Raw genomic sequence first — 21,070 nt, 5'->3', positions numbered from 1 at the left:
TGCCCAGGGCCACCCCAGCAGCGCCCCCCCAGCCCCAGCATCAGCATCAGCACTGGCATACGAAGGAAATCTTTATTGAGTCCGAGGTAGCAGCAGTGAGGGGTGGGCCAGGGGGCTGCCCCCAGGGACCCCCGAGCAGGATGGTTGGGCAGCGCCTGATGTCCGCACCACTACAGCGATGGAGGCAAAGCTGAACGCAGCACACATAGCCCACCATGGGGGGATGCCCCACAGCCCCCAAGCCCTCCCAGCAGGGGCAAGGACCAGCCCTAGTCCTTACTCAAAGAGGAATCACTGCCAGGGGATTTTAATTAAGTCATTAAAAATAAAAAAAAGTGGCCTCCCATAACTGCTAATCTAAAGCTACAGCACAGCAGGGGAGTCACACCAAGGGCAGGCACAGCCTCAGCACTGCACCCCCCTCTAGAAACTTAGCGCCAAGACATTTATATTAAAAAAAAAAAATACTTCAGTGACAACACTACGCAGAACTGAGGAAGCCCCAGAGATGATGGTAGCCCCCATCCCACGGTGGGACAAGCCTCCCCGGCTCCTGGAGGGGAGGGTGGCAGCAGGGAAGCAGGAGCAGCGCGAGCCCCAGTGCCCTCACACCTTCAGGACAGCGTACTTGAAGACAGCCATGATGGCGGCACTGATGAGACCCGAGATGGGGACAGTGACAAACCAGGCCATGAAGATATTGCGGAAGAGGCGCCAGTCCACCGCCTTCCTGGAACGCAGCCAGCCCACCGAGACCACGGAGCCCACCTGCCCAAGGAGCCAGGGCACAGCTCAGCATTGCAGCAGGACGGGGCACCCATGGGGTGCCCACCACCCCACAACAGCCTTGCCCAGGGGTGCCCAGGGAAAGCCTCAGCCATGGGGCCAAGGGTCTTGCTTCAGCCCTTGGGGACCCAGCAGACACCATGCTGGGAGAGCAGGGTGAGGAGCTGCCATCCCAGAGCAGTGATGAGGACAGGGCAGTGCAGCACTCGGGTTCCCATGGCTGCTTGGCAGAGCCCTGGAGTCCATCAAAGGGGTTTTGTTCTCCCATCACCTCCTTGAGTGCCCCCTCACCCGGGGGACTCCCCCCAGCCCTGGGCAGCTGCTGCCACCCCACATTGAGATGCAAATGGCAGAGCTGGGACCTGAAGGCTGGCCAGCAGCCTGTTTGGAACCTCCCACATAGCTCAGCCTTAATAGCACCAGGATTTGGGGGAAGCTGAGCTTGTACCGAGCCAGCACCATCGCCCTCCTGCCACCTCCACCTACCTTGCAGTGGGTTGTGCTGATGGGGAGGCCAACATTGGAGGCAATCACCACCGTCAGGGCAGACGCCAGCTCAATGCTGAAGCCGCTGCAGAGACAGAAAGCACATGAGAACCCAGGCACCAGACCCCCTGCGCTACCCAGCACATCAGGCTGGCTCAGCCCAAGCCAAACATGGCACCGCTCTCCCCAGGCATACCCTGTGCAGCAGGGTCAGCTTCTCACTTGGCTCTCCAGACCCCCAGCAGCCCCAGACTGACACCCCCCAAGGGATGCAGGGAAGCATTATGGGGCCACACATGCCCCAGCTCTACCACCTGAGCAATGGAACCCCCAAAGAGAGCATGGAGAGGGGCTCCAAGGGCAGGATGCAGCTCTAGGACTGCCTGAAGCCTCCCCCTGCCCCAAGGCAGACCTTACCTTGATGGTGTGATGGGAGTCAAGTCCTTCCCCATCGTCTGGATGACTCTCCTTCCCCAGACCCACAAGCCGATGCAAATCCCTGCACCTCCATAGAGCAGCAGCCAGATGGGAGTTGCCACCTTGGTAGCCACATCACCCGTCTGATAGACCAGGTAGAGTGCGACCAGGGGCCCTATGGCATTGCTGGAAGAGAAAGAAGAGCTGGTCTAGAGGGCCAGAGGCCCTGGGCAAGGTGGGCACCAGCCCCAGCAAGCAACCCCACCACTCCTGCTGACCCAACTGACCTGACATCATTGCCACCATGAGCAAAGGAGCCAAAGCAGGCTGTGAGGATCTGCAGGAACTGGAAGAGGAGGGACACCTCGGGTTTGTCCTGGTCATGCCATTCTTCCAGGGAGCTACTGCTGCCCTTGCAGTCGCTGATGCCCATCTCCACCTGGGCTGTGTTCAGATCCACATCAGCCACCGGGTGGGCATCTGCCACCGCATTGCAGTAGCTGGTGTAGCTGTCCATGCGGACCCTCTTCTTGGTGTCCGCCACAGGCCAGGTCAGCTTCTCCATCTCCTCTCCCTCCTTGGCGCGGAGCGAGTCCAGGGGCATGCCGCAGATGGCCATGGTGTAGGAAGTGTAGCTGTTGTTGCGCCGCAGGGGCTTGTCCCCTGAGTCCCCCATGCAGTCCCCCATCTTGGCCAGGTGCAGTTTATGCAGCAGCTCCTTGTAGAGACCGGAGTCCTTGTGCACGGTGTGGTACTGGTACTGTCCGCTGGAGCTCATCTGGTGGCCCATGGCCTGGTTGAACTGGACGATGTTGCCGTTGGGCAGCCGAACGGCTCCTGCCAAGGGAGATGGTGGGGGTTTAGCACCCAGGGGTACCTGCGGTGGGGGGAGACCACCCTGGCACCCCCATATCATCCCCCACCACTCACCGCTGTCAATGCTGGTTTCCTTCAGGTCAAGGCTGGGGAGCCTCTCCTGCTCCGGGGCCTCCTCCAGGTCCCCCAGGTTGAAGGAGACTGTCCTCTCCTCCACTGCTGCCCGGTGGGGTGTAGCCGACCCCACATCAGCAACGGGGCTCTTGGCATCACCCAGGGGCACCTTGGGCTCCTCATGGTCCTCCTTCGGGCTGATGTTCTTCTCCATCAAGGGGCTTTCGGAAGGACTGGATTTGATCTCTCCTGTGAAGGGAGGCAGCTGCCATCAAACCCCTTCCCACCACCACCCCCAACACCAGGAGCAAGCCCACACCCCTCACCACTCAGATTTATGGCAGCCAAATAAAAAATTTACAGCTTCCCCCCCATCCTGAACTTTGGAAACTGCTGGGCAGTCGCACCTTGTCCCGGGCACAACAGCCAAACCGTCACAAGCCAGCTCATCTCCTATTTTTAGACCCCCCCCACCCACACGGGGTGTGGTGAGCACCATTATGGGGCTTTTATGCCCATTCTTCCTACAGCAGAGGTTCCTCTTTGAGCCATGTTTGTCCCATTCCCGCCAGCCGTGGGATGCTCTGGACCTGCTTCTGGGGTGGCTGTGACCCCTGAAGCTGATGGGAAGGTGCCCAGAAGAGCCCAGCTCCTCTGCCAGCCCATCAGCTCCAGCCTGCCAGGAGGACTCGCCTGTCTGGGCTCCTCTCCAGCTCCCACTGGTGGGTGACAAACACCTCCTGAGGGCAGCCTGGTTTCCTGTCCCACTGGAAGAGCCAAGCCAGCGGCACCAAGCCCTGGAAGCTGAGGCTGTTACTCCCCCTCTACCGGGAAAAGCATGTTTTCTCCAGGTGAAAACATGAGGTCAGCTCCTTCAGACAACAACAAAAACCACCTCCTTGTCACGAACATGACCATTTCCAAGCTAGTTTGCTCCCTGCAAGGGCTGGGCTGTCACATCCAGCCCCTCACCCTGGCATCAAGCCCCTGCAGAGCTCATCTCCCCCTGCATCACCACCCTCCTCCCAGCAATGCTCTCCAGCAGGCAGGCTGCCTTAGCAGGCAGGGGAGCCTGTCTGGCAGGCCGGAGTTAAGCCGAAGCTTGAACAGCTGGAAGAATGTCAAGGGCAGCTATAAAGCTGTTAGTCACACCCCAATTACACCAGTCTGACAAGGACACTGGTTATCCCCTCATCTCCAGTTCCTTAAGTGCCCCAGACTGCACACAAAATTTATATGCAAGACCACACACGGCTCCAGGAGAGCTGCCTGTACTTTTCAGGAGGCAGAACTCGGGACTGCTCTTTTGGATGCCTTTCAATAGAGATTTTTTTTTTTTTTGAGCTACAGGGAAAGGATTTCATCAGCTTACACAGCTTTAAACTTGTGATCTGCATCTGCCAGGCCAAAGATTGATCAGCAGGTATGCAGAGGATTAAAGGTTACACCGGTTAACAGGCAGGTTGTCTCCTGCCTTTTCTTCTTCTCTATTAAACAGAGAAATCAGGCTCGTTTGTATTGCCTGCTGTCTGGTGCAGTTCAAGGAAAGATCACCCTGCACAGAAATCAGCTGCCAGACACCGCTCAGCAGCACAACAGCTACTTTGAGGGGTATTCTGGGGACCCAGGGAACAGCTTTCTGGTGCTGCTGCAGGTTAAGAGCACGCAGGGTCCAGGTTGATGAGACGAGCCCCAGTGACTCAGGGTTTGCAGAGCAGCTTAAGCGATAACTGAAGCTGAGGATCCCTGCTAATAACAGCCCTGCGGCTAATGAGATCTCCCGCTGGGAAAAGAAGTTGGTTAGTCTGAGAGTGCCCTTCTCCAAAGGATTGCAAAGAGAGAGGCATTACTTACGTTCGATTTTCTTCTTCATTCTTGGACATACAAAGAACCAGACGACGAGAGCACAGACAACAGCACTCCCCGCCGAAATTAGGAGGATACCCCACAGAGGAAGTTTGTCAAAGCCCAGCACTAGGAAATAAAACAACGGATCTTTGAAAACCTCTGGGCAAAAGCCTCCTCGACATATGACTTTGCTCTTCCTGGCACAGGGACTCCATCACCTGCAACATCCCTGAGCTAATTCGCCTGCCAGGGAGAAATGCCAGTGGAAAGCCATCACTGACCGCACTGAGAGCTTAACCCACACAGAAGCCCCCCCTGCGGTTACATCTCCCCCATCACAAGCTAATCTTTCACACGTGCAGACACTTTCCCCTCCCTCCCGCAGCCAAACCCGATCAGGGACCAGTGCGTGCCCCGAGCAGGGACTGGAGGCTCCTCACAGCCCTTGTCTCCTCACTTGCTGCAATGTCAAGAAAAAAAAAAAAAAACCACCCAGCACGGCTACTGCAGCGACAGCGCCACTTTCCCCGGTCGGGGAGAGGATATGCAGGACCTGGGCTGCTCCCACCAGAGAGCCCCATGTCTCCATTAACTCCTCCAGCTGCTGGGGGAAGATGGTTCTCCTGCCCGACAAGTCCCTAGGAACTTAAGCTCAAGCTTCAAGGCATCCGAGGTGTTATGTGACCTAGTTACAAGCATTCTCACATGCAGCGTGACTTCTAGCAAAGGTTTTGCATTTTACAGCCTGCTGCAGCCCCCAGTTGGGGTATCAGGTGCTTGTGACCGCTCAACTCCTGCATCTTCCACTGCAGGCAATAATTTACTGCTCCTAATGCACCACCAGCAACATCACAGCTATTTTACCCATGCGTGTGGCTATTTGCTTACACCAAGCCCGGCTCACTGAAGGCTACAAACCCCGTACTTGAGTGGCACAGAGCTCACCCAGCCCTCCTGCAGCTCAGGACTTGGGATAAACGCAAATCCACCTTGGGGGTGCCAAGGTACAAAGTGATCTTGGAGCAGCACCGCTGCTGCTTTGCAGCCCTGGTGCCCCCAGCAGCACCGCAGCAACCCTGCCTTCTCCCCAGGCTGGAAAGCCAAAGGAAGGGGAAGCTGACATCCCTTCAAAAATTCTTCTAGCCACTGTTTACAGAGAAAACCCTGCAGAGCCAGCACTGACTGCCTTCACCCCACCTCCAGCAACTCCTCCATAACAGGAAACCCATGCTCAGACCAAAAACAGCTCACACCAAGTCACCCCAGCAGACGGAGGTTACGGAGGCTCCAGCTCTGCAGGCAAAGCCACCCTCCCTGCCAAGTCCTCTCCTCGTCCTGCCCGCAACCTGTCCCCCTACACAACAGCCAAACAAGCATTTCAATTTGGCTTCTCAAACTGAAGTACAAACTCCTCTTCTCAGTACAGGTGCCAGCTCTTCTTGCCAGGGATAATTACTTTATTCTTAGGGACAAGGTGAATCAGGAGGCACAGCCTCCATCCCTGCTCCTAGCCTTGCTACCGGCAGCCCGAGGAATCTCTTCAGTGGCAGCCGGGTACCTGAGTTTTAGCACAGGTAAGAGAAGGTAAGGGGAAGTCATGTTATCTGCCAGTCCTGTGAAGTCTAAGGAGAAAGGTCTGGAGGGGTTTAGTTTGAGCAGGTCTCTTTGGTTGGGCAACTATCTAGCCCAGAACTCAGCGCACGCTAGCCTGCAGCCTTCTGTAACCGGCACAGGCCAGCCGCCTTCTAGGAGATTTCAGCCCTGTAAAGCAAAAAAGGGGTAAATCGTGCATTTAATGGAGGGTTTTATAAAGAATTTAAAAATTAAGGTTCAAGTATTCTGATGTGTACTTACAAGGGGCACCGGTATACATGATGGAGAAGAGGTTGATCCCCACAGTACAGGCATAGAAGATGGGCAAAGCCCGCAAGCCGTTGGGAACAGGATCTGCCTGCAAAACAAGGATCAGTGCTGCAGGAAGCCAGACCTTGAGGGTTGCACAGCAGCCGAGGAGCAGCCAAGCAACAGTCCCTTCCCCAAAAGGTGGCTTGTGCCTTCAGTCAACTGCCAACAGCAACTCACCACATTCCCGCAAGCCCTGCCAAAAGCCAGTGCTCCCAACAGCTTTTTAGAGAATAACCCACAGGGCTGCCACTGTCAGACCCACTCCAGCAGCCTTGGGGCAGAGACAGTGGGAGAACACTGTGGGTCCCATGAGGCTCCCCAGGAAGCCAGGGCAGGACCAGACGAGCATCCCACCATTCCCAAGGCTGGAGCATCTCATCTGTGCCTGCGGCAAGGGGCTGCCTGGCTCCTGAACCCCTCCTGGGGCTCCACAGCCTGTGGACCTCCACAGCCTCCAGCTGCACGTATGTTTTCTTTCAACTCCCCAGGCACTTTCAGACAAAACCATTTGTCAGACAAAGCTTTCACCTCTTTCCAGCTGACTTGGATGAAATAAAAAAGTCCATTACCCACAAAGCAGCTTATTTGACCACATACCTGCACAGAGAGGCCGTCACCCAAGCAGCAGGAGCACTTAATCTCCGCTGCTGCCCAGCAATTGGGGTCTAATGTCAGTACAAACACACCGAGCCTTACCGAATGCCGAGCAGGACAGAGCAACCGGACTGTTCAGCACCAGAATGAAGCGTGACAGGGCCAGCCCAGCTTTGAAAGGCCAGTTACGCAAGGTTGCTCTGACAGCGGTGACGCTGAATTGTTTTAAAGGGCTGCCAGGTAGAAACCAGCAGCGATAAGATCTTAACACCTCTTGAACCAGAAATAGTTAGAGCTAAAACCTGAAATAATTTAAGGTAACCTCAAATATGCAGAAGAAAATGTTGGAGTTCCTCTGTACAGCTGGCTGGATACCCCTGCTCAGGGCTGGCAGCATCCTGCGCTCCAGGGTCATGATCACCTCAGAAAGATGAGGTCTAAAGGTGCTGCCTCCATTTCAAGCACCTTTGGGTACCCAATCCCTCTTTCTGGGCTTTCAGACACACCCAACAGTGGGAGCGTGTCCCTGGAGCCACCCTGAGCACCCCTCACCCCTACCTGGGGCCCCAGATGGGAGGAAAGCGCAGTTTCCACAGTGCCAGGGACAACTCTGGCCCTCCTGGCTTAAAAAAGAAAAGCCATCGCTGCTGGTCATTGCCTTCATCTGCAGCCTGACACAGGAGGAGGTCCAGCCTTGCACCAGGACTTAGGAAAAGCCTGACAAGCAGCTCTGATCTTATCAATTCTGGGCTACTTCACTACTTGGAAACTGCAGCTGTTTCCGCAGAGGCCAGGCAGGACACTCCTGGCACCGATGTTTTGGAGGAGGTGAAGCGATGCCTCCGCACCTCCCAGGCTCTGCTTTGGGGAGCGGCTACAGGTCTCGTTCTCCCATCCCTTCAGCTCCTCCTGCAGGGCTCACCCAAGTGTCAACACAATGATGGACATGCCTGGAGGAGCTGTGGTGCACGTAAGCCAACCAAGCAGCCCAACGGGCAGATAAGGGAGCAGCCGGGAGCCCCTAGGTGTCCGAAAATGGGATGGGCAGCCCTTACCTTATGGAGGATGAACCTCCGGACGAGGAAGAACAGGATAGCAGACATGATGCCTGAAAGGAGGGGTGAGATGAACCAGGACAACACTAGGAGAGAAGAGGCAGGATCAGCATCCCACTGCTGGAATGGGAAGCCCGGGGGCACATGGAGGCCTCACATGAGCCAGACTTACCAATCTTTAGCAGCTCAGACCACTTGACGCCTTCTTGCCCTTGGGCCACCAATGAAAAGCCAATGGTTGCTCCAACGATGCAGTGGGGTACCAGAAATGGGGAGCTTCAAGAATGAAGCCACAAGCTGCCACACAGCAGATCCTGGAGGAGAAGGAAAAGAAAAGCCTGGTAAGAAAGCTGTCACAGGGGCACCTTGGGGCATGCTGCTCCCCTCCCACCCCCCATTTTGAGCCCCCCGTTCCTCACCAAACATGGCGCTGATCGAACCTGCCATCAGCAGCTGCTGCGTGGAGTTGTACATCTCCACGTCGATCAGCCCCTTCCGGATGGTCTCGCTGACTTTGGCTCCCAGGAGGACGGAGCCCACCGTCTCAAAGACGCTGGCCAAGATGCAGGCTTGCCGGAGGGTCACCACTCCCGAGCCCACCGCTGTGCCGAAGGAGTTGGCCACGTCGTTGGCGCCGACAGAGAAGGCCAGGACGAAGGCGATGATAAAGCCCAGGACCAGCATCCAGAGGAAGCCCGCCATGGGGACGGTGGGCACGGTGGGGGTTGGGTCCATGGTTTGGGGGGAGGGAGGGGGGTGTGAGGAGCGGGGCAAGGTATTAATAAATTAGGTATAAAATTAAATAGGGGAGGGGGGGTGGCTATAGGGCGCAGGGGGGCTCCGTCGTCCTACGGCCCCGCCGCCCACAGGGACTGGGGCCCTGCTGCCGCGCCATGGCCTGCGCCGTTCTTCATCCTGCGGGAGAGACGGGGCTCAGCGGGGCGGGGGGGGGGGGAGGGAGGTGGGTACCGGATACCGGCCCTTCCCGCGCGCCGGTAACGGCCGGTCCCGCGCGCGCCGCCGCCCTCTCCTCCTCCGCCGCCGCCATGTGCCCGCCCCGCCCCACGCCGCCGCCCGTAGGCCGCCGCTCACCGACAGGGCCGAGCCGGGCCGCGATCACCGGGAAGGGCCCGCTCCGTTCCGCTGCCGTTCCCGCTCCGCTACCGCCGCCGCCCCTCCCGCCTCCGACTGGCACCACCGCCCGCCGCCCGCCGCGCTTTAACTGCCTCCCTCCGCCCCACGTGACCGCCGCACCGCCCCGCCCCCCCACCCCACTCCCCCTCCTCCCGCCTGACGCGCGGCGCCGCCCGCGGCGCCCATTGGCCCGCTCCTCGCCGGAGAGGGGCGAGGCCGCTCCGTCATTGGGCCGGCGCCCGGCACAGAACCCCGGCCCCGCCCCACCGGCCGCTGCGTCCCCCGCGCGGGCAGCGCGCCCCGGCACCACGTGCGCGCTCAGCGGCGGAGCGGAGCGGAGCGGCCCCGTCCGGCACGGGTGCGGGCTCGGCTCCAGCACCGTCTGCTTTGGGTCCGTGTGGGTCTGGCCTACAGCCGGCACGGCCCCGAGCTCGGCCCCAGCACGGCCCCGGTACAGCTCTGGGCCCGGTGGCGCTGGACCAGGCATGGCACCGGTACTGCGCCGGGTCAGGGGGCACCGAGCCGCTAGACCACCGGGCTGGCACTACGGTGCGGCTCGGGGCTGCTCCGGGCTCTGTATGGCGTCACACGCAGGCCTTGTGCTGGCACCGGCTGGGGGCCAGCACCCAGCAGCAGCACGTGGCCCGTGGGGCACCCACCGCACCGGGACACCCACCCCACCGGGGCACCCACTGCACCAGGGCACCCACCACGCTCCAGCACTGGCACAGCCCAGGTTCGCCCCTGGCGAAGGCCCCACCCAGGGACTGAAAACGGTTCCCACCAGGACCCACCAGGGCACCAGCAACTGCAGCTGGGTGACCACAGCCTGGGGGATCCCACGAGGTCTCAGGAGGTTTGTGGGTCCCCCCAGCCTGGGTGGCACAGCCAGGGGGGCACCCCTGCATGCTGCTGATGCATGCATCCCTCGTGCGTGGGCACGTGCGCACGCAGGGCCGCCACGTGCGCACACACGTGTGGCCCGGGGGGGTTGGGTGCTGGTCCCCGTTCCCACCGTGGGGTGACCGTTGCCCGGCAGGAACCACGGCTCAGCGGGCAGAGCCGCAGCATCTCGGCCCTGGGGCAGGGGGTCAGCCCGGCACGGGAAGCTGGGGTGTACAGCCGGGGGAGGTTGTGCCAGGGCACGGGTCAGCGGTTCGGTGCTGGCTGGGGCTTGTTCATCATGGGCTGTCGCATCGCAGGGCCGCTGGTGATGTGGGCCCGCAGATGGCACCCAGCAGGAGGGAAGCAGCCGGGGTGCCCCGGCTCTGCTGTCCTGCTGCCCCTGCGTCACCGGGCCAGAGTCCGTCCCGTGTCCCTGCGGGCCCTGTGTCCCCGGCCACGTGCGGTGCTAGGTGCGCAGAGCCGCAGCGCGGCCCAGGGCATGCCTGGGGGCGAGGCGGGGGCATGTGTTGAGCCTGGGATCCCCTCGCCCCTCTCAGCCCCCCCGAGGCGGTAGCAGGGAATGACCCCGTGCCCTTACACCATCCGCGTCCCACATTCCTGTCACACCTGGGTGGTCCCGTCTGCCCTAGACAGGTGAGTCTGCTGGGGAAACTGAGGCAGAAGCTCCTGGATGAAGCTGGGAGGACCCATGGCCCAGGCCCCCGGGTCCCATCCCCCTGCACCCCAAAAGCTGGGAAGGGACCCAGGTGTGCCTGCAGCCCTGCAGGGGCAAAGGCAGCCCAGGGGGTGCAGCACCGGGCACAGTGGAGTACAGCTCCAAGCATGCAGGCAGAGCACAAAGGACGTGGGGTGCGGGGCCGAGCACAGAGAAGTGCAGCGCTGAGCATGGGGGGGGTGCAGCAGTGAGCACATGGGGTGCAGCACTGAGCAAAAGGGGGTGCAGGGCCAAGCACACGGGGAGCAGCATCGAGCACGCAGGGTGCAGCGCTGAGCACACAGGGTTGCAGCGCTAAGGATGCGCTGGGGAATGAGCAGGTGTGGGTGCCTCTCCGAGATGCCTCCAGGCGAATGCATGCAGTGTGGGGACCCAACAGGAGGAGTCAGCGGCACTGCAGTGCTTGGAGGAGCTGGCTGTGGCTTGAGATGGCATCTCCGAACCCCAGTGACCCCAAGACTTTGACTGGTGTCACCTGTACAAATGCTGCTGTTTCTGGGGAAACAAGAAAGGTCATTTATGTATCAACATTCCTATCTGTAGCTGTATCTATAGCTGTACCTACAGGCTGTGGGCCAAGGGCTGTGGGACAGTTGTGTCCTGGGACTGGGTGACGGAATGGGAGATGTGGGATTCCCATCTGAAGGGCAGGAGCCCTATGCTGAGATCAAGCAACCTGGGTTGGATGACAGCCCAGCAGCCACCAGCGCTTCGCTGCACCATTTGTCCTGTCGAGTGGCTTGCACGGGGACATGGCTTTGCTGTGACAGAGATGTGAATGACATGGGGAGAGGGGCTACCATGCAAACACAGAGCCAAAGCACAGCTCAGCAGCACCACCAGGATACCTAAGCAAGAAAGAGAAGGGCAATCCCTGCAGGTCCAGCCAACACTGGGAGGAGGGAACCCTGGACCTGCAGCAGCTCTGCTCTTGCAGCTGCCCTCCCTGAGCAGTGAGGACTATGAGACTTAAGGCATTTACGGCACCGGCGCGGAGGGAGCTGCTGGGAAACAACCTCGGAACTGCTCCAGCCCATGCCCATTTCACCAACAAAACCACAGGCCCCAATAACACGAGCAAGTCTGTAAATCCTGCGTTTGATGCACCGAAGGTTTCCAAGGCTGTGGTTTCTCTGCTGGGTGCTAAGCCTTCCCCTGAAATCCTCCTGGGCACAGGGTGTTCCCCCTTTGCAGCAGGCTCCAGGGGGAGAAGCTGTGTGATTCCTGGAGCACAGGTGCCCCAAATGCCCATGGGATGGCACAGCAGAAGGGGAACAGGGTTCTCGGTGCTGCCGAGCCGAGTTGCTTTGCTTCAGTGCTCCCAGCCGCGGCACTGGCTTTGATCTGGAGGCTCCTGAAGGTGCCCCAACAGTCAACAGCATCACTGGGCACTCCAATGCTCGCTGGCCCACCAGACACCCCCAAATGTCACCAGCATCTCCCAGAACACTCCAGCACCCCAGCGTTCACCACCCCTGCCCATCCTGGCTCCACTCCTGACCAATCCTCACAGACCCCTCTCCTCGCTCAGGTCTCCTCCAGTGTCCCCCTGGCCCATGTAATCTCCTGCCAGCCCCCCACCATCGCTCAGACCCACATGAGGGGACACCACCCCCGGCACTCCCAGAGCCCTCTGTTCCTCCCCTGTCCTTGCAGCCCTTGCCTTGCCCTCCAGGTAAGCTTACATCCCCTCCAGTCCCCGGCATGTCGGATCCCCCGGTACCCACCTGTATTGAGTTTATGTGCAAGGTTTTGGTAGCCAGGGAGAAGATGCCAGAGAAGATGCCAGAAGCTGTCCCCACGTCCAGCAGAGCCAATGCCAGCCGGCTCCAAGACGGACCCGCCGCTGGCCAAAGCCGAGCCCGTCAGCAGTGGTGGTAGCACCTCTGGGACACCATATTTAAGAAGGGGGAAAAACTGCTCCCAACAACAACTGCAGCCAGAGAGAGGAGTAAGAATATGTGAGAGAAAGAACTGCAGACCCCCAGGTCAGTGAAGAAGGAGGGGGAGGAGGTGCTGCAGGCACCGGAGAAGAAATTCCCCTGCAGCCCGTGGGGAAGACCATGGTGAGGCAGGCTGTCCCCCTGCAGCCCATGGAGGTCCACGGTGGAGCAGAAATTGGGACTGAAGTTGAGCCTGGGAAGAAGGGAGGGGTGGGGGCAAGGTGGTTTTAGGTTTGCTCTTATTTCTCATTATCCTACTCTGTTGTTAACTGGCAAAAAATTAAAATTAATTTCTCCGAATCGAGTGTTTTGCCTGTGACGGTAATTGCTGAGTGATCTCCCTGCCCTTATCTCAACCCACAAGCCTTTTGTTGTGTATTCCCCCCTGTACTGTTGAGGAGGGGGAGTGACCAAGCAGCTGGGTGGGCACCCAGCATCCAGCCAAGGTCAACCCACCACACCACCCTGCTTGCTCACATCCTTTCCCCTCCGTGAGCACCCTCATCCCCTCCCTTCCCCTCTGCAATCTCCTGGACCCCCTCCATGCCCCCCATAAGCACTCACGTCCCTAGCCTTCCCCCCTCTGCACACCCAGAGCACATCGCTTCCCCTCCAAGGCTCCTCCAGCCTCCCACACGAGCTCACAGCTCCCCTCCGTTCCCCGCAGTGCCTGTTCACACCTCTTCCCACTGCCCTCCGTGTCTGCTCTGATGCTCCATTTCTCCTTTGTTCATGCTCACATCCCTTTTATTCTCCAGTCTGCGTCACTCACGTCTCTTTCCTTCCCCTCTTGGGATGCTCAAAGTCCCTTCCTTCCCTCCATGCGTGCTGACATCTCCTCCACCAACCCCTGCCTGAGACGAGATACTCTCTGCTTGCCCCCGTGTCGGATCCCTTCCCCTCCCAGGACAATGGCTCAGGTCTTCTCCCTTCCTCTCCTGTGGGCTCACACCTCCTCTGCTTCCATTGCCCAGCACTCACCTCTCCTCTGCTGCCCTCCGGGCGCCTCATCTGCAGCCCTCGGGGTTGATCACATGCTGATCCTACCCTTAGAGAGCCCTGTGCCCCCAGGTGTCCACCATTTTCCTTTCTGGGTGCTCCCTTCCGCTCCCCTCCCCATGCCTGCTCAAGTCCCCCATGGGGCAAGACAGGGGTGAGCTGCCTGTGCATGGCCACCCCGGGGGGAGGCTGCTGTGCCCATGCACTGCCGTCCTCCACCCCCCCGGATCTGCAGCACACACTCCTGCCCAAATCCCTGCAGATCAACGCCCTGCCAGGCACGGGCTGGTGACTCCAGCTGGGAGCTGGCCCCAGGGGGCTTTATTTGGCATTTCTGAGGGGGCTGAAGGCAGCGGGAGCAGGAGATTCCGCACCACCACACCTCCGCTGGGCCCCAGCACTGCTGACCTTGGAGTTTCCCAACCCTGGGGTTTCCCTAGGTCCTCCCAAGCATCACATGTCTGCAGTCATGCAGGTCCGTGCAGTTCGACTGCTCACGCCTCTGCAGTCATGCACATCCGTGCGATTCAACTGCTCATGCCTCTGCTGCCCTGCCAGGAAAGCCTTGTACTTTTCCCAATGCTCTCAGAGCCCATCTTCCCCGCAAGCCTAAGGGGCAATCCAAAAGGCGTCCATGTGTACGTAGGGAGGAGGACAAGACATCTTGCCTGATTCCTGCAGGGTCCGGTTCCTGGAGGAGGAACCACTGGCCCTAAGGGGAAGGTGTCTGCGTGTGGCTGCTCTGCCAGAGGAAGGACAGGCTCTCTGGGGTGGAAGGGCAGAGCCAAACTCCATGTTCCTCCTCCACCTTTCCTGGTGGGCTTTATGTGTCTCCAGCCTTGCCAGAACCTCTCTTGCTTATGGTAGCAAGGTGCTTCAATGGCAGGGAAAAATTCCCTCTTGACCCTGGCCGAGACCCAGCCCCTGCCCAGGAACCAGGAGAGTCACCTCAACAGCCCTGCAAGGCATCACTTGGGTGTCCCTTGCGGCACTGCAAGAGAAGGCAGGGAATGGCTATTTGCAGAGCAGGAACAAGGAGGGCAAGTCAGAGGTGTCAACACAGGCAATGCCACCGAAGAGCCCAGGAGCCCTCTAGTGATGGTACAGCCGTTTTCACAACATTCAGCCCCAAGGCCTTTTTCCCAACCAAGTCAAAATTGGAGGCTCCATCCCTTGCCTACTGAAGACAATGGACATTTTCATTTCCTCTTTTCATGCTTTCTATGCCCGTGTGCTTGGTAGACAATCCTAATGCTTCAGATTTAAAAGAAAACAAACCCACAACCCCCCCCCGACTTTCAAATCCATGTTCTATTCATAAACGAAAGTTATCGGTCATGCCAATAGAATGACAGTAAATAAAAAGGCCACTAGGAGCTCCCTGTGACAGCGTGGCTGCGACTTACTCCAGCCACCGGAACTGAAGAGCCCGAGTCAAACTCCAGGGCGAGCACTGCAGGCAACGGCTGTCTAAGTTGCATGGGGTGATCAATCTATGCCCTCCCCACAGGCCATCACTTCTTCTGTCCTTTGGTTTTCCTTGTCAACTCCTCCCTCACGGTCACATGGGCAGGTGAGCGTGAGACACAAGCTCGGTGTAAAAAAAGGAGTCATTCGCAAGACAGAAAGGAAGAGCCCAGAGAAGTAATTGAACGAGCACATCTGAAGGGCTCTTTCAAGACTCCATATCCAAAGAGCTGTTTTTCTACACTTGACACCATCAGTATGTCAATCTGTAACACATACTGTTTCTGCTCTCATCTGATGCTCTTTTCTCATCCAATGAACAGGAAGTCAAGCAAAAATGGCCAGGAGCTGGTTGAAAGGAAAGCCATGGGTTTCCACCACATGCATTTCCAGTGGTTTCCCTGGAACTGGTTGTCCGAAGAGATTGTGGAGTCTCCATCCTTGGAGGTATTCAAAAGTTCTTGGCAACCGGCTGTCCTTGAGCAGAGGGGTTGGGCCAGATGACCTCCAGAGGTCCCTTCCAACTTCAGCTACCCCATGATTCTGTGACTCCATGTGCAGCTGGACAGGAAGAAGGCAGGTGACGTTATGCACCTGTAGCGACACTGACGGGAAGACCACTGTACATTGAAGAGTCAGTGATCCTCAGAACAGTTTTCCTGTTCTGTGCTGTGCTTAGGGATTCAACTTGTTTTCCTTTGTTGAGGAAGGTTGTGTCAGGAAGACTGTCAAAATTCTCCTAGCATGTGCTAAAACACCGTGGCAGCTTGGGAGCTGGTTACTTGATCCCTTCTTTGGGAATTGCTCACAGACTCATTAGAAAGAGCATCTTTGGGCTGACTGGGCCCACAGGAGCCCATCTGTAGAGAAAGGCAAAGAAGGCACCTCCTGAAGTCAGATTCCCAACTCTGGGCAGTCACAGAATCACAGGCTTGCTGCCTTTGTGAAGGAGGAGCTCCTTTCCTTGGCCTCATCTGCCACGTCTCTGTGCTTTCTGCAGAACCCACAGACAAGGATTAATGTAGTAGCAGGCAACGAACCTGCTGCTTTCCACATGCGTCCTGGGGGGATCTGCGTGCTGCCCACGTGAGTACATTTGCTTAGCTTCTCAGCTCCTGCTTCGTAGGGCTGTGTCACCAGACCTTGCCTGCTCCTGAGGTTATTGAAGAATCCCTCCTTAAAGGAAGGACTCCCAGCTACCTCCACGCATACTCTTTCTCCTTCCTGACTCTGACTGTCCTTACCTGGATTAATGTGGAATAGGGATTGTGCTTTAGCCTCCCGACACGGTTATAGACCCAGATGGGGTGACGGCCAAAAGAATTTCAAAAGACAGCTTCTCAGTTTTCCTGTGTGTTCACTTGGACTGAAGCAGCCTCTCTTTAAGGCTGGTCAAAGACCTGACCTGTTGGGACATTTCCCTGGCTTTCCTGAGACTCCACTACATGGAAAGTCTCTGGAATGACTTCTCCTTGGAGCAAGGGGCAGAAGAGGAGGGACTTCCTGGCCCAAAGCAGGGAGGCTGTGGGGCTCTGCAGAGCCCCACGCTGGGACAAGTCCTGCTGAGCAGATCCACTCACGAGGCATGGGACAGAGCTGGCTCTGTACAGATCTACAGCATGCATCAGGGAGGGACTGCCAGGGAGCTGGGGGGCTCTTGACTGAGTCACGCAGTCACCTGACAGAGTCCTCCAAGGTGATGAACAGCCTGGATGTGCTGCTTTAGAAAACTAGAGACCTTGCAGTGACTGCTGGCCATCGCTGTCACTGGAAGCCAAGGGAAGGTGAAACCCTTTCTTCCAGCCTGTGTCTGCTTCTTTCCAGGTTTGAGATTAAGCTACCCCCTGGAAGAACAGCCAAAGACTCCTCCCCAGCAGAGGGATCCAGGGAGAAAGAAGGTGAAGACTGTCCGACTCCTAAGCTGGGACTGAGGAGGCCTGTACCTCCTCTTGCCTGGGCGGTCACAAAACGCTCGTCTGAAGAGCTGTCTTCCTTCACAGTTGCAGGGAGCCCTCCTGACAAGCGTCTCCACCATTGAAAGACGCGTTCACCAGGCAACTTGACAGGGGCCAAGGAGGCAAAAGGGGAACAAGATAGTACAAAGAGGCCTGTGCACAAGTGAGGCTCTTGGGGAAGTGGATGAGGGCAATGGAATGGTCTTGTGCTCGTGGGAGCAAGAGACTTCCATTGGGCACGCTGTCTGTATTAGCCCTGAAAGGCAATTAGCGCATCTCACAAGGGCTAGCATGTTCTGGCTGGACTGCAGGTGCACAGCAGGGTTTTGTGAGACACTGCTGTCAGCTGGTACGTCCACAAAGAGGAGTCCCTTATGCTGCCAGCGATGGGGAGGGGACGGCCATCAGTAGGAGGTGACATCGGCAACATTTGTGTCACCTGCAGTCTGGCCCTCCCGGACCACAATGCTCGCTCCAGCTGTAGCATCTCTCAGAGACAGCTCTGCATGTGGAGACCAAAAAGACAGGTGCTGGACCTGGAACACACCCGAGCATTCCCCCTCAGCCCAGAGGAGAGAGAATTTGAAACGCAGGGCTGCTGAGCAAGGCAGGGCCTTTCTCCAGAGAACTTCAGCCCACAGGACCCCACGTTCTCCCCATTGCTTGCTTCCCAAATTACAGTAAACTCAACCCAGGCAGATCTTTTCTGGATTAACTCTTTGCATGACTCGCATCTTTCTTTGGATATTTCTGCAGAAATAAAGCTGTTTCTCAGGTCACTGGATCAACGTTCTTCCACGCCAGACAAGCAGGTGGGAGGCCACATCGGAACAGAAGCAGGTCTCCACCCCCACGTATCTGAGCCACAGGCTGCAGCCAGGCAGCCAAGTTCCCAAAGGGAAACCTGCGGCAGGAAGGTGTAAGGGTTGCACAGCCCACCAAGAGCTTCGCTGACAGTGGGATCCAAAGGCGAGGGGAGGGACAGCCAGAGCCTAGCCATAGCAGTGGGATAGGGTAACCTGGGCCTAGGCGCCTAAAGCCATTTCTGAGGCCTCTGGGTACCCGAGACCTCTGCGTGGGCAGGGAGACACGACACGGAGCGTAGCTTCAAGGGCCCCCCCCCCCCCCCCCTTGGCAGTGGGAGAGAACGGGCAGAGGCTGCCCCTGGCAGCAAGAGCCAGAGAAGACACAGCCTGCGACAGCTGTGGTCGGTTTTGCGCTGCACAGCTGCCCACCGCAGCCGGTCTCAGGACCGCCGAGGCCTCTGATCATGGCCCCTGGCTCCGGGGTGAGGGGGAGAAGGGAGCACAGAGCCCCCCGCGTTGTGGAGCTGAGGACCTGCCCACCCCATCAGGCAAGCGGGCAGCAGGAAGGGGGCAGCGTCCGAGGGCAACGATGCGCCCACCGGCGCCTCAACACCGGGCCCAGGGCTGCCCCACGGCCCACACCCACCCCGCCGAAGCTCCCTCCGACCGCCATCACGGCGCCGGCCCCGACCCCACCGACCGCCGCTTCCGCTTCCGCCTCCTGCTTCCCGCGCCCCCACCGCCCCCGGAAGGGAGGCCACGCCCCCACCCGGTGAGGCGGCGGCTGGCGGCGTGGCGCCACCTAGCGGTTCGGAACGGGCACCGCCGCCCCCGCGGCCGCGGGACGGGCAGCGCGCGCGGGGCGGGCAGGGATTTTTCCCCCCCCCGCCCCGAGGAGGCGGGAAAAACCGCAACGGGTCGCGGGGACGGGAAGCCATCACTCCCAGCACCGGCAGCCGCTGGGGTGGGAAGCCGTCCCGGTCTGAAAAATCAAACCCTCGCCGGGGGGACGGACCCCCCCGAACGCTGTGTGCCCCCAACGAACCCCACAGGGACCAACCGCCGCGGCAGCACCGGGTGCGGGACCACCGCCCCCGCCCGGCGGCAGCACCCAGAAGCCACCGGAGGATTCCTCGGGCTGGCGGGGGACAACCCGCGGGTGCGGGACCAGCCGTCATTCACCGTGGACATCACCAACGTCCACATCGTGCTCGCCTGGCTCAATGCTGCAGACGGCGAGGGCACCGTCCCCGACGTCCCCGATGGCACCATCTTCCTCAACCAGCTCCCCGGCTTCTTGGAGTACAGGGTGGAGGGCGACCACCCTGAGGACCGAGTGGCGGCAGCCATGCTAGGGGACACCAGCCCTTCCTGGGGGGGGCAGGTGGCGACGTCGCCCTCTCTGGACCCCAAGAGCGAGCAGGGTGGGGTGGTGGCCGTCCTTCCCCCGCGGCGGCCAGGGAGTCCCGGGGACCATTCTCAGGAGAGACCTACGGAGACTGCAAAGGAGAGGCCGATGGAGAGGGGTCCCCTGAGAGTCCCCTGAAGAGTTGCCAGCGGGTCCCCTGAGGAATCCCCTGATGAGACCCCTGAGGAATCCCCTGACGAGACCCCTGAGGGTCCCCTGAAGGCTCTCCCGCCACCAACATCCTTCCATACAGATTGTCCGGCAGTTTCTGTAGAACCCGCTGTCTCCAGGAAGCGGCATGGACCAGCCGTCCACGCTGGAAGGTGTGAACACCAAAAAGCGTGGGAAGGGGATCCAGGAGCAGGCGGAGTGCTGAGCTCTCTTCTGCTTCCTGGTGCGATGCTGGGGACGCCCGCGCTGGCATGGAGGAGGAGGGACGGGCACTCTCACCCTCTCCCACTTCCAGGAGCAGGAGCTACATGTCACCGGTGATGAATTAGAAAACTTGCGGGTGAGAAATGCGTGACGTAAGGGATGAATTAGTGAATTTATGAGTTAGACGAGTCTGTGCAGCGGGGATGGAGCCCTCATTTGCATCTTCGTCTTCTTTCCTGATGAGCTCATAAATTAAAGCTTAATTTACAGAGTAAATCTGAGAGATCCAAATGGACTGTGACGGGGGACTTGGGGACATGGGGGGATGGGGACACGGGAATGGGGACGGTGTGGCTGGGGACGTGGGGGCGCGTGGGGATGTGGGTGTGGGGCCAAAGAGGGGGATGGAGCTGGGGGGGTGGGGACGGGGGGCAGCAGGGAGCGGGGTGGGGGGACACACCGGTGACAGTGCTGGGGTGCGGGGCTCAAGCCGGGGGAGCTGCCCACCCGTGAGGGCCTGAATGACCCCATCGCCCTCCAGATCTGAGGGGGGGGGGAAGCAGGTGCTTGCCACCCCCCAGGGGACACCCTCACGCTCCTGGGGGCAGGACCCCCGCGCCCCCAGAGGTCATGGTGGCCTGTCCTGCCAGGCTGGGTGTGGAGCTGGGGTTCCCTCCTGTTGGGTAATGGCGGGGTGGCCATGGAGCCAAACCTGCTGCCGGGGCCCCCCACGGCGCACAGGCAGGTGGGGTGCTGTGCCCCATGGGGGGCCCTGTGCCGGGACCACCCTAGGCGAGGCCGAGAAGTGGCCCCGTGTCCCCCCCCGCCCCGGCTGGCTGCAGTGAGGCTGGGGGGGCTGGTGGGTCCCGCAGTGGGACAGGGGTCCCGCTGCCATTCTTGGGGGGTTGGGGGTCCCCAGGGTACTGCAGCACAGCAGGGGGGCCCAGGGGTGCCACTGGGTTCTGGGGATCCCCTGGGTATTGAAGTGGGGTGGGGCACTGGTGCTATCGGGGGACTGGGGGTCCCACTGCTTCTCTTGGGGGGGCTGGGAGTCCTCTGGGAACCACAGCGGGGCAGGGGGGTGTCCAGTTGGCACTGCTGGGGGACTGGGGATCCCACTGCCTCTCTTGGGGGGCTGGGGGTCCTCTGGGAACCACAGCGGGGCGGGGGGGCGTCCAGCTGGCACTGCTGGGGGACTGGGGGTCCCACTGCCTCTCTTGGGGGGCTGGGGGTCCTCTGGGAACAACAGCGGAGCGGGGGGGCGTCCAGTTGGCACTACTGGGGGGCAGGGGGTGCCACTGTCACTTTTGGGGGGCTGGGGGTCCCAGGACTACTGAAGGG

The 21,070-nt window shown here is 59.5% G+C and overlaps 1 protein-coding gene across 1 annotated transcript; it reads right to left on the bottom strand.

The window, feature by feature from the left end:
* Positions 1-58: 58 nt before the first annotated feature.
* On the bottom strand, positions 59-9,147 carry SLC20A1 (solute carrier family 20 member 1). The gene is given in 12 exon segments (XM_041128317.1): positions 59-768; positions 1,273-1,357; positions 1,690-1,875; positions 1,977-2,526; positions 2,620-2,868; positions 4,474-4,593; positions 6,322-6,418; positions 8,022-8,107; positions 8,194-8,278; positions 8,280-8,335; positions 8,441-8,953; positions 9,118-9,147. Coding segments are annotated over 11 exon segments (1,992 nt in total). The 5' UTR covers positions 8,757-8,953; positions 9,118-9,147; the 3' UTR covers positions 59-606.
* Positions 9,148-21,070: the final 11,923 nt, after the last annotated feature.

The sequence above is a fragment of the Aquila chrysaetos genome, chromosome 13, assembly GCF_900496995.4.
Source record: "Aquila chrysaetos chrysaetos chromosome 13, bAquChr1.4, whole genome shotgun sequence".
Taxonomy (NCBI): Eukaryota; Metazoa; Chordata; class Aves; order Accipitriformes; family Accipitridae; genus Aquila; species Aquila chrysaetos.
This window is presented reverse-complemented; position numbering and strand designations above follow the sequence as displayed.